The 17967-nt window shown below is 43.5% G+C and overlaps 1 protein-coding gene across 1 annotated transcript in view; it reads left to right on the top strand.

Moving 5' to 3' along the window:
• Positions 1-17967, top strand: part of LTK (leukocyte receptor tyrosine kinase) — a 164847-nt gene that overhangs the window by 47293 nt on the left and 99587 nt on the right. The window contains exon 2 of the mRNA XM_077819984.1: positions 9496-9609. Coding sequence (XP_077676110.1) covers positions 9496-9609 — 114 coding nt within the window. The remainder of the gene's footprint in view (positions 1-9495; positions 9610-17967) is intronic.

Raw genomic sequence — 17967 nt, forward strand, 5'->3', positions numbered from 1 at the left:
AAGCTAAGGCTACCATTTGATTATACATCAGAGCTCTGTTTAAGCTACTGAAAGGAAGTGGACTGGCTGCCTGATGATTGCACTGATTGGGGAGCTGGGACCAAGGATGCTGGGGGTGCAGCAGCACCCCCTGGCTCAAAGTGGTTTCTATCATATCCAGGGTTTACAGTTTGGGTCAATGACTCTCACCACCCCAACTACACAAATTGTTCCAGCACCCCTGGTGCTAATCAGACTGTTTGACTGAAGAGGGCTTCCTGCAGATCAAATACTAGATACTGTAAGTTCTGCAAATCCAGCAGTGGGCCCCAACCAACCCTGATTTGGAAAGTGAGCCCACCCCACCTTGGAGTGTGGGGAGGGAGGTATTTAGTCCCCCAGTTCATCCATCTCAAATTAAAGGGAGACCTATAAATCTGCAAGCCAGAAAATAACACAGCACATTAAATAAAATATAAATTTCTCTTAGAATGTAGTCTCTTGACAGAAAACAAGCCCAGCTTTATACCTGTGCTAACAGAGGGAAGTAATCAAATGTGTCTCTAAGATCCCTATTCATGAGTTAATTAATGTGACTGAATGGATAAGCCATTAGAAGTAATGAATCTCATTACTGGGGGTGCTTCTCCTGGATTTTCATGAAGCTAGAAGACAAAGACAGAGCCAAAGACAGAGTTGCCTTTCTGTCAGAGACTGAATAGATACCAGAGAGAAATCCTGAATGAGGATGTAGTGTACTGAAGATGAAATGCATTAGGCTCAGTATTCCCAAAAGGCCCAGCCCCAAGACTAAGGAGCTCTTCTGTTTATATTAATTTTTTTCCTTATGTTTTTAAGTTAATGCTGGTGAAAGGTGCCAGATTAACAGCCCCGGAGGGTGACGTTCTCTGCCCCCAGAACAGAGGACAGGCAGCAACAGTGCAAATTTCCTCACGCCACCCAGTAAATGTACTTCCTCTTTAAGTGTAGGGAGGTAATTCATTCCTAATGAACCTCTGTGGAGACTGCCCCCTGGTCTCAACTGTGTGTATTGGTGATATGGACACATCTGTCCACAAAGGGAATGGAATAGACACCACCAGCTTTTTTCACATAGGCCATGAACCATTGTCAGGTGGTAACAACTTTCCATCGCTATCAACTTAGGGCAAATTGAAACTGGGATTCTGTTATTTTAAAGGTAATGGGGAACCTCAGATTCATTGAAGAAGAGCAATGTCTGTGTGTATTCTGGTATGTCAAAGTGAATGGTAACATGTTTTGCTCTGTGTGTGTTCAGTGTTTGTATATCTGAATATGTATCTGATACAATGGAAGGCAGGGAGAGGGGACACTGTTTGTAAGATGATCCTGTCAAATGGCTTTGGTTCTGTGGCTGTTGATGATGCTTTCCCTCCACTAGAGGGAAAGAATATTGCTCAGATGTGCCATCTGACCACATCTGCTGATACCATAGAATCCATCAGTCTGAAAAGACTCCTTGCTGTGTATCAGTATAGGGCAGGAAAATGTTTTTACTAAGGGAATAGTGTAATTAGATTGGGCTCCATCCAATCACGTATTTGTCTTTTCTGTCCATCTCTCCAATGATCCTTGAGTACACTTAGCCATTCTGTGTGGATTCATATTAACAATAATTGCATGTCTGAGGGAAGAGGGAGGACAGTCCAGGTATGGGGGTGAGGAATGGGAGAGGCATTATATAATAAATGTATCAGTGGGTTTTTTGTCCGAGCTGTCATAGTAGTCGTAGATCTTGTGATCCGGTGAATCGCTAGGTGTTTCTGAGTTACTAGGTTTCTGAGTTACTCAACATCTTTGTTTTTTGTTGTACTCTTTCTGTATTGACAATAAAGTAATGCAAAAGATCTTCTGCACTGTATAGTTTTGATACCTTCTGGAAATGTTAGTGTAGGGCAAATCACTACGTGTCTTTGTGGCATGAACAGGCAGTTCAAAACACAGAATCAAACATTAACTTGTCCCAAATCAACCAGTCTGGACAATACGAATTCTAGGATATTAAGGGAATTAGCTAGCAAATTTATTGCACTGCAGGCATTTATTTTGAAAAGTCAAAGACGGTTGAAGACTGGATGAAATGTAGTACCAACTTTCAAACCAGGAAAAACTAGCGATTCTGGCCAGTTCTGTCTTGTCAGTCTAACTTCTATTCCTTGTAAAATATTGTAACAAATACTTTGAGAAATAAAAGCTTGAGGACAGATTCTCCAGTCTGCTAAGTCCACTTGCTGCTCTAAGTGGTGCAAAGTGGATTTAAAATAGCTAGAGATGACTAGTGGAGCATTGCCCTCATGCAGGGGGACATTCCATTAGTGTCAAGCTGGCAGAGATGCATAGCTGCCTACTATGTCAGCCACTGCCCTCTCTCTGGAGCAAGAGGCGGGAAGGGGCAAGAACAGAGTGTGGCAGAACAGAGCTTCACTGTGCCCAATACCCCAAAGATCCCTGAACAGCCTTATGCCAGTGGTATAAGTGAGCAGTGCTCCCTTGTGGCTCTAACAGAGCTCAAGAACAATTGAAAACGTTGCCTTTTTCATCTGCAGTGTGACAGAACCATGAACACTAAATGGCAGGGGATTACAAAAAATAAATCTCGCCAGGTTAACTTGATTGTTCAGATATATATACGTAAAACTACAAAATTAGCAGCCATGGGGCATGCTGAAAACAGAATGTACTCTGATTTCAGTAGAGTATTCAACATGGTATTTCCAAAGTCTAATTGGAAAATTTGTTCAACTTGATTTGGGTAGGAACACTTTCATGTGGACTGAAAACTGAATCAAAGATCCTAGATAAAGTATAACATAAACAGCAATGTGTCCAGTTGGGGAGGCATCCAGTGAAGAATCAGAGAGATCATTGTAAGGTCTTATTCAACATCTTCATTAATTATCCCAACAAGGGAGTCAACAGTTCATTATTGACATTTACAGAGAAGAAGGAGTTTCAAACATCAGGGAGGACAGAGCAGTAACACGTAATGACTGGACAGATTAGAAGCATGGCAGAAAGTAACAAACTAGATTAGTCCTTGCAAAATGCAAGTTAATATAGCTTGGGGGAAAATAATGTGAAATAGTACACTTTATGAGAGAGAGAATCCTAGCAATCAGTAACAGTAAAAAAGACTGATGGGTGACAGTAGGCATCAAATTAGACATGAGTTTACAAGGTCACATAGATGTGAAAAAGATCAATGCCATTTCAGATGGCATAAGCAAAATTAATACCAACAACACATCATACAAAACAAGTACACCATTTCTGATCACCACATTACCAGAAACCTAAAATCGGGATTTTTGCCATCACATAAACCGGTGTTGCAACTTGTGAGACGGAAGGAAGAAAATTTGGATACTCATTATTTTGAGGGGGACAAATTGATACAGGTTCCTTGGTGTTGTGGTGAAATACAGCACAAGAAACAGCAACATCTAAATCGTGGAGGTCCCTGTGACAGAGTGCTAGGTATGAAAGCCTGAGTCAACACTCTGTTCACAGCAGCTCCAATCAGGCAAGGCAGATTGGAGCTGACTAAGCAGAGCTGTGCCTAATTTTTGGGTGGGGAAGGGCAGAAAGGCTAATTAAGCCATTAGCCAGAGCCCACAAATAGGCACAGGAAGGAAGTGAAAAGGGGGGGGAGTGATTGCTTGGTCCTGGTTGTTAAAGGTGCTATGTATGCTGTGAAGGTGGTGGAATTCCTTAATATGTAAGCAGAGTCAGAATGAGCTCTACCCCCAGAACTCATCTGGGGGTGAGTTGTGGAAAAGGACTTCAGAGGCTGATCTCGTTTGCATGGGCACACCCACCCTGCCTAGCATGATGGGACTGCTCGCCCGAATGGTCACCTTGGCTGCTGTGGAATCCCCAGTCTCTTTGTTATTGGGGCATGAGTAATAAAGTGTTGTTATCCTGGTTATGTGACTCAAGGACAGTAGAACTGTACTTGGCATTTTATGAAGGAGGGCCTCGCCCTCAACTAAGTAGCACTCGCTAGGCAAGGGACATGGGTTCCAAAGCCCTGTGAACTGAGAGAGAGGATGTGTATGTATAGGTCTCCTTCTGAGGGCCCTAAATACTACTTTGACCTCTTTGCTCTCTCCCCACTGTGTAATAACAGCTAATTTTGACTCTGTGCTGCAGAGCTGAAATCACTGGTACCTAGGTCTAAGCATTAGACCCACTTTGGGCTAGTGGTTCTGAGTGTGCTAGCATTGGAGCCCCCCTACTAACAGCTGAAATCACTGAATGCTGTGTTAAAGGGGGGACCTGAAGACATATCGCTGAGCGGCTAGCGGAGAGGTGCAGCTGGCGGTGAAGACTGCAGCAGAACACCATGGAGAGGCATGACAACTGACCTGAGCAGTGGAGCATGTAAGATGCTCTCCATACCTTCCACCCAGGCTGGGAGGTAAACTCTGCAGATGAACTTCTGAACTCTGGGGCTGCGCTGACCAAGGAGAGCAACTGTGGGAGGGGTGACTTTTGGGTTGCTGGACTTAAGACCCTGAGAGGAAAAGGACACTGCCAAACTTACTTGGGGGTGGGTCTTTTGCTCATGGTTTGTGTTATAAATCCTGTTTGTGGTGTTTCCCCAACAAAATGCCACATTGTTTCCCTCCTTTATTAAAAGGCTTTTGCTACACTCAGACTCTGTGCTTGCGAGGGGGGAAGTATTGCCTCTTAGAGGCGCCCAGGAGGGTGGTATGTAATTGTCCCAGGTCACTGGGGGGGAGGGGGGGGGCTTGAGCCGGTTTTGCATTGCGTTATTGAAACGGAACCCCTAGATACTGAACCCAGCCCTTGTTGCTGCCAACTCTGACGGGCAGAAGGGTTACAATAAATAAACCGCACAAGGTTTTGGACCAGCAAGGGTTTCCGTGTGGTTTGTCAACTGAGACAGAAACAGGAGCAAGGAGGCCCTGTTACAGTCCCCAAAGGCTTTTGCTTTAAGAAAATGGAGGAAATTGAGTTGTTTCTTAGTAGTGAATAATCCTGGATACTGTGCTTTATTATAGCAAAGATGATGAATTTGTGTCAGTGCTGAAAGTTCCTTTGTATTTATGCTGATAGTGGAATATTATTACATTTACTCTATTATTTGTTTCTTCTTATAGGTTCTTTAGAGGGAGATTTTACTTCTATAAAGAATTTTCATAAATTTCCTCTATTCTCACCTTCCTGCCCTGTTTCATTTCACTTAAATTGGTGCCTCTGGTGTTCCCTGCAGGCTGTGAGGCAAACCCACAGCCAGATCAGTGCTGTTCACTCAGCTGCCATGACCCACCCTTGCAAAAGAGCCTGCAGTGACTCAGCCCTCAGGCATGTGGCAGCAGCCTATCCCTGAGCAGAGCTTGGGTCAGATGACCCCAGGCTCAGGTATTTCCCCAACCCCTCCAGAGTTGCAAATTAGTCTGCGCAACAGCACTACCCAGCCAGGAACCCACACTGCAAGGCACCAGGCAACAGTCTCTCTAGACTGCCAGCCGGTTGTTCCTCCTATTCCAGCCTTGCCCGTACCCTGTTCTGACCTTGCTTCAGACCTGCATCTGCCTCCTGACCCCCAGACCCCATGGACTCTGATCACCCAGCTTTGACCCTTGGCCTGCATCTGGACTTCAGCTATAGTACTAATTTGGCTTATCTGTGGACTCTGATCACCTGGCTTCAACTTCCTCTCCGACCACCAGGCCTGACTGCTTGGAACCAGCAGCTGACAGTTTGCACAGACTCCACTGTATCAGACCCTACTGGCCTCGATTGAGCACCTGGGTGCTGCAGTCCCAGAGACGACGTCCCTACTCCAGAGCCTCCAGAATCAAATTGCCCAGCTGCAGTTATAGAACGCTTCTCTCCGAGTGCAAGTCCAGATATCTCCAGGACCCTTGAGCCCACCCATGGTGGCAGCCCTGGATTATGGTCTGAAAATCCCCTTGCCAGAGTGGTTTGATGACAATCACCACAAGTTTTGAGGGTTCGTTAACCAATGCCGCTTGCTGTTGCCGATGCTGCGGCCATCCTTGCACCCAGATGATCAGGCAGAGATGGGATCTTTCAACTCAAGGTTCAAATCCCATTACCATCTGAAACTCATGTATTTGATCGTGAAATGACATGGTGGCCTCAGTATAGTTCCTAGTTTGTATTGGCAGTCTCTACAGAGAAGCCAAGGACTGAATGGGTGTTTTGGCTGGGTACTAGCCTTTTCTCTTTCCAGGGAAGTGGATCTTAGCCTCCCTCTACTGTGTACACAAGTAACTCCTGAGAGTCAGAGTTGCAACCTAAGAGAAATGTCTGCACTGGAAGGTTGCTGCTGTCTATCTACAGTGTGGTATTAGAGTTGTGTGCCGGTTTGCTGCCCTCTGCTTATGTCCTAACTCTGTGGCCACAGAAAGATCCTTTTTACCAACCATCCAAAAGGAAATCCCTGTTTCTACACTACCTGGCAAATTTAGGGACGTTTTCAGTTATCACTAGAGGATCAAAGACCAAAAAACTACTTATCAAAGGGTCAGATTTTTCAAACGTGCTTTAGAGATTTAGGCACCCAATTCCCATTGACTTTCAAAGGGAGATGCACGCCTAACTCCCTTAGGTACTTACAAGAATTTCACACATGGCCCATAGAATCAGGTAGAGCATCTACTACAGCAAGTTAGGTATAACATGTCCTTTGTCCGTCAGCTCTTAAACATCGCAGAAGAATAACTTCTCTGAAGAAAGAAAGTTATCGTTGTTGATATCTTGCAAGCAATCCACTGGTGCCAGTGAATAGTTGACTCTCCAGAGTGAATCAAAAAATAAAAAAGGTGCTGACATTGGAGTCCTTTTTTCAACATAAAGACTTCAAAATGGGCTAGACAAAGGCAGAAGCAATCCTCATCAGCTGTAATGTTGTGTTTTATTAGAAGCAAGCTTTCCAAACAGATCCCCTCTGCTGCCTACATGTGCCCCAGCACAGGTGGAGCCCTGCCAACCAGATCTGCAGGTTCCCTCTCCAGCTCTGGGCCTGTGCCACACCCAAAGGAAGCTGTATTTCACTTGCATTGATTGACTCGGGGGTGTCTGGCAAATTTAGAGACTTGGCCTTTGCTTGAGTCAGTCAGTTGCCCATTCAGAGGAAGCTTGTGCCAGATCATGCAGAGACCACTCACAGCAGTATGCTGACCTCCTGGGACAGTCTCCTATGAGAAAGCCCCTTTCCAGGTCGGGACTAGAGACCACCAGGAAACTATGCAATTCTACCTGATCCTTTTGCTGCACTTTCGGATAAGATTGGACCTCCCCTGGTTCACCCTCCACAATTCAAACATATCGTGGTTGATGTGGGAGGTATGGAACAGCTCTGGGTTTTGATGGCTGCAATGCCTAGGAAGACCCAGCAGGGAGAAGATGAAACCCCAGCCCTGGAAAGGCATCCTTCCTCCTCAATACTACCTCAGCTTCAGACAATACTTGGCTGGAATTGATGAACCAGTATAGTGGCTTGCAGATGTCTTTGATAAAAGGAAGGCCAATGTCCTACCCCCACACCAACCTACAACTGCCCTGTAGACCTCCAGCCATGGACAAATATCCCCTTTGGGCACATTTACCCTTTATTGGAACCTGAGCTCAAGGCCCTGTGAGATTACCAGGATGAAAATCTGGCTAAGAACTTCATCCAGCCTGCCAAATCCCCTGCAGGAGCCTCCATCCTGTGTGTTAAACAGAAAGATGGGACACTGCTCCTCTGTGTTGAGTATCATGCCCTGAATAATACTACCATGAAGAACAAGTATCCTCTTCCACTGATCAATGAGCTCTTAGAATGGGTTGGCATAGCAAAGGTCTTCACCAATCTTGACCTGCAGGATGCGTACAACTTGATCTACGTCTGGGAGGATAAGTGGAAGACATCCTTCTGTTCCATTCATGGCCACTAGGAGTACCTGGTTAAGCCCTTTGGCTTCTCTGACTCCCCAACCACTTTCCAATGTTTGGGGAATGTTCTCTTCTTTGTGCTCTAGACATTCCTCCTGATAATTCTTTATCACGTATCACAGGCTCAGATCATAAAGCATGAAGGTCCTTGTATATTTTGGTCGTAGCATGAAAATCATGAGATCTTTGGCTGTGGTTTGTGGAGACCAAGGCTCTACCTCCTTTATGACAAGGGTTGGCTGCAGTATGAGAGCTCCTCTATTCGAAACTGTCACAGTATGGACTGCAAAGCATTCCCTAGTGGATGATGGAGACTAAGGGTCATCTCTAGTATGACAAGAATTTGATCCAGTAGGACAACACCTCTGCTCAAAACAGGTCACTTTTACCATGGTGTTTTTGTTATTTCCTCTAAAACATGGGAAATGAGGGTTATTCAGGGTACAGAATAATTCTTATGTCCTTTGACATGTTCTAAGACTTGGTCTTTTCACCACAATTACCAAAGCCCACTCCCATAAATCTGCCTAAAATTTGATGTGAATAAAAAATGCATTCCAAGCAAGGAGCAAAAGGAAGAGTCATTACTGTGGTGGCTATAGATAACAAAGACATCCCTCAAATAGACATAGTACAAGGGAATTACTAATATGAATCAATATAACACCGTTTTCACTGGAGAATGGAGAGCACCTACAACTAGGACATCAGTTAAAATTGGCATCTGGCAAATACAAGAACATTGTTTGGTTTCGGCTCCTTTGAAAATCTCAGCCTTTCTGAAAGGCAATAAAGAGAGACTCTGGATTTGTACAGTGGTGTAAAGGTTTTATCAGCATGGCACCGTTAATGCATGGTGAACCCATGAGGTAAGTTATGCAGGTCCCAAATGAATGCTCATAAAGCGTTTATACCATCCTGTCATGTATTCTGTATGTCACATGTCACAGTAAAACTATTTTACAAATGTTTTGGAATAGTAGGTCTCAGACTGTGAACTGCAAAGCATTCACTCATGACTGGTGACTCAAGGGTTGCTGGTGGGTAGATGATGTTGCCTCCACCTTCTCATTTCCAGCCACTTCTAAAATTATATATTCCTCCTGTGTATAGAAACACACCCAAAACATCACTAGGCAAATAGATGGCTACACTATAAGGAGGGTATCATTGGATGAGTATATTGCTGTTGCATGGGCACTTTGGGGGTATATTGTTATAGCAAGTGCATCTTTGAAGGGTATGTTGCAATAACAAGGGCATAGCTGGGCAGAATATATCTGTACTAAAGAGGACATCATTAGGTGAGTTATGTTGCTGTAGTGTGTGCATCTCTGGGAGCCATACTGCTATAATGAAGACCTCATTGGAGGAGCACTGTATTGCAACTGTAGGATGAGGGCAGATTTTGGTGCGATATACTGCACTAAAATGGGTTGTGCTGGGTGGATGTTCCTATTGTAATGGAATTGAGAATTTTAAGCCTGGATCAATATATATATAAACATTAAACGTTCCCCATTCTTTATTGTTTTGTTACAGTTGCTGTGTCCTGCTCTGGATTATATGAGAAAAACCCTTCTTTACTGAGTCCCCCTCCCAGACTGTCTCAAGGCAAAAATGTGATGGTGTCATCTGATCAGTCTTCCAGTCCAGGTACTACAACTCCTGTCCCTTTAGTCCTTCCTATCTCATAAGCAGGACCCACACCGATCAGAGGGGATGAGCTGCCCTCCTTGATAATCAGAAGCCTCCCATCTCCATGTGTGTGTCGGCTTACCAGAAAGCCAAGCTGCTGGCTTTCATAGGATGAATGGAACGGACTCAAACAAGCTAGTGTAGCCTTAAGGCACTGTCTCCATTTCTGTGGTGGGAAGCCCAGAACAAAAACAACAACACACTATGAAAACAATCACTAGAATATGTAGAGTCCCTGAAGTAAATGCTAATTAATGGAACTGTTTCCTCATCAAATAGAAAATAAATTCCATGGCAGTAATACAGAGTGAAGTTATTTTCAAAGGAAATTCTTTCTCCCATCTGTCTGCAAAAACTGAACAGGACTGAGCAAGTAGCTGCAAGGAAGGTAGGATGAATTGGGCTTCCTGTGGTACCAGGAGTAGTTGGATGAGTGCCCACATTTGTGAAGGGCTGAGAGAATAAGCCAAGCACTGCTAGAAAGGTAGATAACTGTACAAAGCTGTGGTACTCTTGGAGGATTCTGTACATGTGTGGAGCGTGTGCACAGTTCAATACCCACAAGGCTTCAGGAACGCTGTCCTTTCTTGTCTGCACTCCCACCATAGCTCTGCTTAAGGAAAGAGCAAAGGGGGAAGGCTACTACATGAGGCAATTTCTGATAGGGGACCCTTTCCGTTAGAGCAGGATAAGTGTATTGTTACTGTTCACATACCAGAGAAGTTATTCTCTTATGCAATAGTGTGAGTGCCCTGAAGGGCCAGCTAGGAGTTGGCCTCCTGCAGTGAGAACATCCTCATGGCACTACCCTGTCAATGTCACCTAGGAATCTTACAGTGTGGAATTCCTCCCTGAAGTGGTGTGTCTGTGCTGGCTGGAATCCTATGGAGTACGTGTCTTCATTGCAGTTCCATGGCAACTAAAATTTCCTCTTGTGGTGACTGGGGCAATTTTTCCATATTTTTGCCTTCTATTTTAAATTGTTTCCCTTCATTCTTTTTGTATGTATTCCTTGTGCATTCAGCAGTTTTTGAAACTGTTCCAGGATGTGAAATGCCTAGAAGAAGATGAACAATTAGCTGTCATTACCTCCCCATTGTAATAAAACCCAACCCGATGTCCTGGAAAGCAAGTGGGAGGAGGACAGTGGAGAGGCCCTTTTATCAGGATCTTAGGGATAATGGTAGCATGACAAATGGGAATGAGGATATGGAGGTAGATATTACCATATCTGAGGTAGAAGAGAAACTCAAACAGCTTAATGGGACTAAATCAGGGGGCTAGATAATATTCATCCAAGAATATTAAAGGAATTGGCACATGAAATTGCAAGCCCATTAGCAAGAATTTTTAATGAATCTGTAAACTCAGGGGTTGTACCATATGATTGGAGAATTGCTAACATAGTTCCTATTTTTAAGAAAGGGGAAAAAAGTGATCCGGGTAACTATAGGCCTGTTAGTTTGACATCTGTAGTATGCAAGGTCTTGGAAAAAATTTTAAAGGAGAAGATAGTTAAGGACATTGAAATCAATGGTAAATGGGACAAAATACAACATGGTTTTACAAAAGGTAGATCATGCCAAACCAACCTGATCTCCTTCTTTGAGAAAGTAACTGATTTTTTAGACAAAGGAAACGCAGTGAATCTAATTTACCTAGATTTCAGTAAGGTGTTTGATACTGTGCCACATGGGGAATTATTAGTTAAATTGGATAAGATGGGGATCAATAGGAAAATTGAAAGGTGGATAAGGAATTGGTTAAAGGGGAGACTACAACGGGTCCTACTGAAAGGTGAACTGTCAGGCTGGAGGGAGGTTACCAATGGAGTTCCTCAAGGATCGTTTTTGGGACCAATCTTATTTAATCTTTTTATTACTGACCTCGGCACAAAAAGTGGGAGTGTGCTAATAAAGTTTGCGGATGATACAAAGCTGGGAGGTATTGCCAATTTAGAGAAGGATAGGGATATCCTACAGGAGGATCTGGATGACCTTGTAAACTGGAGTAATAGTAATAGGATGAAATTTAATAGTGAGAAGTGTAAGGTCATGCATTTAGGGATTAATAACAAGAATTTTAGTTATAAGCTGGGGACACATCAATTAGAAGTAACGGAGGAGGAGAAGGATCTTGGAGTATTGGTTGATGATAGGATGACTATGAGCTGCCAATGTGATATGGCCGTGAAAAAAGCTAATGCGGTCTTGGGATGCATCAGGAGGGGTATTTCCAGTAGGGATAAGGAGTTTTAGTACCGTTATACAAGGCACTGGTGAGACCTCACCTGGAATACTGTGTGCAGTTCTGCTCTCCCATGTTTAAGAAGGATGAATTCAAACGGGAACAGGTACAGAGAAGGGCTACGAGGATGATCCGAGGAATGGAAAACCTGTCTTATGAAAGGAGACTCAAAGAGCTTGGCTTGTTTAGCCTAACTAAAAGAAGGTTGAGGGGAGATATGATTGCTCTCTATAAATATATCAGAGGGATAAATACAGGAGAGGGAGAGGAATTATTTAAACTCAGGACCAATGTGGACACAAGAACAAATGGTTATAAACTGGCCACCAGGAAATTTAGACTAGAAATTAGACACAGGTTTCTAACCATCAGAGGAGTAAAGTTTTGGAACAGCCTTCCAAGGGAAGCAGTGGGGGCAAAAGATCTATCTGGCTTTAAGATTAAACTCAATAAGTTTATGGAGGAGATAGTATGATGGGATAACATGGTTTTGGTAATTAAATATTCACAGTAAATAGGCCCAATGGCCTGTGATGGGATATTAGATGGGGTGGGATCTGAGTTACCCAGGAAAGAATTTTCTGTAGTATCTGGCTGATGAATCTTGCCCATATGCTCAGGGTTTAGCTGATCGCCATATTTGGGGTTGGGAAGGAATTTTCCTCCAGGGCAGATTGGAAGAGGCCCTGGAGGTTTTTCACCTTTCTCTGTAGCATGGGGCATACGTCACTTGCTGGAGGATTCTCTGCTCCTTGAAGTCTTTAAATCACGATTTGAGGACTTCAATAGCACAGACATAGGTGAGAGGTTTTTTGCAGGAGTGGTGGGTGAAATTCTGTGGCCTGCATTGTGCAGGAAGTCAGACTAGATGATCATAATGGTCCCTTCTGACCTAAATATCTATGAATCATGAGATCCCTCACAGAGGAGGAGCAGTTTTTGGCAATGAGGGAGAAAACTGGATTTGTTCAGCCTTAAAGGGAACCATATTTTTATTTCAATAGCATTACAATAATTCCTCTTTAGTTTATGCTCCCTCCTTTCCCACCCCACAGTTTCTCAGACATAAACAGAAATATTGAATTAATGCATCCATTCAACAAAATTTGCATCATGCACTATCCAGTTGGTCGTCCAAAAAGAGTTCTCTTCTTGATTTCAATTGGGTGTCATAATTAATAAAACACTCAGCAACTGTACATATCAAAAAGGGCTCTGTATTTTTTTTTCAAATCAGTAAACTTGGTCCCAGCTTGCATAACTCATTTATCATATGAATTTCTTTCAGGGAAGACAGTTTGCTTACTTCACCTGAACACGAGTTTCCATAACAAATAGTGGGATATGGTTAGCAAATATAAACAAAGCCACCAAATCCTATAAATTAATCAGTTTTATCTACCTCTTTTATTGGCTGGGAAGGAAAAAAAGAGAGATTATTATTTCTATTTTGAATCCTTGGGAGTTGCACAAATACAACAGAGATGGGGCCATGTAAGCACGTGGATAGATGATTGATTGTCTGGCAAGCAATGCTCATACTTCATATTATCTCTTTGCACGCTTCACCAACCTACCTGCATAACTGGTGTAGTCAGGGAGGCAGGCATATGCTATGTAGTCATAGAATCATGGAAATGTAGGGCTAGAAGGGACCGTCCATTGACTCAATGGGAGCAGGACTGCCCTTAGTCCCCAAGAAGAAAATGAGCCTTTGACAAGGTGGAAGAAAACCAGTTCATAAAAACCAAGTCCTAAGCTTGTGAAATGTTCCCCTTAGTGTCTAAAACGCAAAGTTCAGAATTTATAATCTCCACGTACAGGGCTCTGGCCCCCCATCCCCTGGTCTGTGGAAAAAGAAGATCCACATAGATGAAATAATCCCTGCTCTTGTCCCAGGAATGGTTCCCCAAATCCCATCCCAACTATAAGGTACTAGTCAAAGAGTTGCATCCCAGCCTCCACTGTCATGTGCCACCTGAGGAGCAGATGCACATTTAACCTGGGACAGATATTCCCTCATACTCAGACTATTTGATGTGCACCCAACACTTCCTTGCTCTGTAAATGGCCCTAGCCATCCCCTTCCAATTGCCGACCATTTCCCTTCATGCCACAGCTCAGACTGCCCTTCCCCAATAAGCCCTTGATATCTCTTTCCAGATGTCAACCCCTCACAATTTTCCATTCTGTTGTAAAGCTTGTTACTCCTCTCCCAGACATCAGAACCCTCCCAACCTAGAAGTGATGGGACTCCATCCAACTTTGTACACCTGGAGCAAGTGGGGAAATCATCTGCTTGTCACTGTGAAAGTAGTTGTTGTATTTACTTTATTAGTGGAGCAGTTTGCTATGTGGCTGTATATTAAAGGAGTTAGGAATACATTGCTCTAATATCTGTAACTACAAGTTCAAGACTTGGTAAGATATTTTAAAATGCAATAATTTTCCATAAATATTTATTTTTAAATAAACTTTATGGAAAATTGTTTGGCATTTTTGCTACTCAGACCTCAGTTTGCTATCTCCAATGTTCAACTGTAGCACTGCAAACATAGTGATTGTGTTTTCTGGCCCTGTTTGGGTGCTACCAGATATAAATATTTACTTATAATAACAATAGGGACACATTATAAACTCTCTTACCTCATGTAGGTGAGCAGTCGCTGGCATGAATAGTCCTTCAGATTTCAATGAGTGTTCTCATATGAGCAAACTGCTCACCAGTCTGGGTGAATAAGGGGTTCATAACCTGGCCTAAACTACTAGGACAAAGAACTACATATTTATATTCTGTATTTTTCCTGAGTTTACCTACTGTGATAATTATATTTTTAATGTAATTACAAATTACTTATACTTATCTACTCAGGATATTATAGTAGAATAATAACCTCTTCCACAGTGACAAGTAGGTGGCAAGTAGTGGGGAAAAGCCAACAGGTGTGGAGAAGTCCCTTAGGGATGAATTTTGTCAATGGGGAACTCAATATTCTAGTAAAGAGGTTAGGAATGAAGTTGGTAAAGTACAGGTAAAAACTAGTGAGGAATAAACAAACAAAATAGAGTCCCATTTAAATAGAACACTTGAAGGCAAGCAACTGAATATTGACTAGTGCTTCTATATAAATGCTAGAAGTCTTAATACTAAGATGGATGAATGGGTGAACCGGCATTATATGAGGATTTTGATATAATAGGTATCACGGAAATGTGGAGAAGTAAGGATAATCAATGGGACACGGTAATACACAGTATAAAATATATAGGAATGACCGAGTAGGTCACGGAGGTGGAGGAGTGGCATTAAAGAAAGCATAGAGACAAATAATTTAAAAAATCTTACATGAAACAAACTGTACCATAGAATCTCTAGGGATAGAAATTCCATACTTGAATAATATGAGTATAGCCAGAGGAATATACTACCAACCACCTGACCAGGATGGTGACAGTGACTATGAAATGCTCAGGGAGATTAGAGAGGCTACAAATTCAGAAAGCACAATAATAATGGCTGAGGCTACATTTTAGTCATGGGTATTTTTAGCAAAAGTCATGGACAAATCACGGGCAGTAAACAAAAATTCACAGCCCGTGACCTGTCAATGACTTGTAGTTTAATCCCTGACTAAAACTTGGGTGCTCTGGGGGTGGGGAGGGCTGCCCAGGGGCACTGCAGGTGCTGGGGGGTGGGGGCCAGTGGGTGGCCCAGGACCCCTGCTGGTGCTGGGAGGAATGGGGGCTGGCAGGCTCCCTACCCGGTTCCTGGAGGCAGCCGGCATGTTTCTGCGGCCCCTAGGTGGAGGGGTGGCCAGGTGGCTCCATGCGCTGCCACTGCCCAGAGCACCCGCTCCACAGCTCCCATTGGCTGGGAGCTGCGGGGGCGGCACCTGCGGGCAGGGGCAGCACCTGCGGGCAGAGGCAGCGCATGAAGCTGCCTGGCCACTCCTCCGCCTAGGGGCTGGACATACCAGCTGCTTCCAGGGAGCCCCCCCCAAGGTAAGCGCCACCCAGAGCCCAGCCCCCTGCCTCAGCCCTGAGCCCTCTCCCACACCCAAACTCCTGCTGCTGCTAGGTGGGAGGGGCATGGTGGCCCAATATTGCCCCAGAAGCAGCCGGTGCAGCTGGCCCGGAGGCTGCCTGAGCAGCTTGGGCGGCCCCCAGGCCAGTCACACTGGCCACTGCAGAAGTCATGGAGGTCCCGGAAAGTCAAGGAATCCATGACCTCCATGACAGACTCACAGCCTTAATAGTGGGGGATTTCAACAATCCTCCTATTGACTGGGTAAATGTCACTTCAGGGTGTGATGCAGAGATAAAATTTCTAGACACCATAAATGATTGCTTCTTGAAGTAGCTAGTCCTGGAACCCACAAGGGGAGATTTAGTCCTAAATTAGACCGTCATGTAATTAAATATAACATTGTTATATGGAGGAAATGCCAAAGAAACCCACCACGGTAGCATTAGACTTTAAAAAGAGGAACTATACAAGAATTAGGACTCTTGTCAGGCGGAAATTAAAATGAGCTCTCACAAGGGTTAAATGCCTGAAAGCAGCATGGGGATTATTTAAAAACACCATGATAGAGGTTCAGACTAAGTATATACCCCAAATCAGAAAAGACAAGAAGAGGATCAAAACAATGCCACCATAGCTAAACGGCAGAGTAGTCGAGGCTGTTAGAGACAAAAAGTAATCCTTTAAAATTTGGAAGTCATATCCTAATGAGGATACTAGGAAGGTGCACAAACTCTGGCAGGAAACGTATAAAACTGTAATAAGGCAGGCCAAAAAAAACTGGAGAAGCAACTTTGTAAAGATGCAAAAACTAACAGTAAGAATTTAAGTACGTTGGAAGCAGGAAGCCTGCCAAAGAGGCAGTGGGGTGACTAGATGACCAAGGTGTTAAAGGAACACTCAAGGAAAACAAGGCCATAGCAGAGAAGCTAAATGAATTCTTTGCATCAGTCTTTGCTGCAGAGGATGTGGGGGAGATACCCATAACAGAGCTATCCTTTTTGGGAGACAAATCTGAAGTACTACCCCAACTGATAAGTTAATAGAAGAGGTTTGAGAACAAATTGATAAATTAAACAATAATAAGTCACCAGGGCCAGATAGTATTGACCCAAGATTTCTGAATGAACTCAAAAGTGAAATTGCAGAACTACTAACTATAATATGTAAATGATCACTGAAAGAAGACTCTTTACCAGATGACTGGAAGGTAGCTTATATAATGCCAATTTTTAAAAAGGGTTCCTGAAGCGATCAGGGCAATTACAAGCCAATGAGCCTGACTTCAGTATTGGGCAGATTGGCAGAAACTATAGTAAAGAACAAAATTATCAGACAGAAAGATAAACACAATTTTTGGGGGGAAGAGTCAACACTGATTGTGTAAAGGGAAGTCATACCTCACTAATCTATGGAATTCTTTGTGGCTGTCAACAAGCATGTGGATAAGGGTGATCTGGTCAATATAGTGTGTTTTGATTTTCAGAAAGCTTTCGACAACGTCCCTCATCAAAGGCTCTTAGGGAAACTAAGGAGTTGTGGGATAAGAAGGAAGGTCTCATGGATCAGTAATGCGTAAAAGATAGGAAACAAAGGATAGGAATAAATGGTCAGTTTTCACAATGGAGAGAGATACACAGCAGGGTCCACTAAGGATCTCTACTGGGACCTGTGCTGTTCAAGATGTTCATTACTAATCTGGAAAGAGGAGGGAATAGTAGGGTGATCAGATAGGAAGTGTGAAAAATTGGGACAGAGGGTGGGGGGGCAATAGGCACCTATATAAGAAAAAGCCTCAATATTGGAACTGTCCCTATAAAATCGGGACATCTGGTCACCCTAGTGAATAATGAAGTGGCAAAGTTTGCAGATGATACAGTTATTCAAGATAGTTAAGTCCAAAGCTGACTGTGAAGCATTACAGGGGGATCTCAGAAAACTGGGTGACTGAGTGACAAAATGGCAGATGAAATTGAACATTGATCAATACAAAGCGATACACATTGGAAGAAATAATCCCAACTACACATATATAATGATGGGTT

This window comes from Eretmochelys imbricata, chromosome 6 (genome assembly GCF_965152235.1).
Source record: "Eretmochelys imbricata isolate rEreImb1 chromosome 6, rEreImb1.hap1, whole genome shotgun sequence".
Taxonomy (NCBI): Eukaryota; Metazoa; Chordata; order Testudines; family Cheloniidae; genus Eretmochelys; species Eretmochelys imbricata.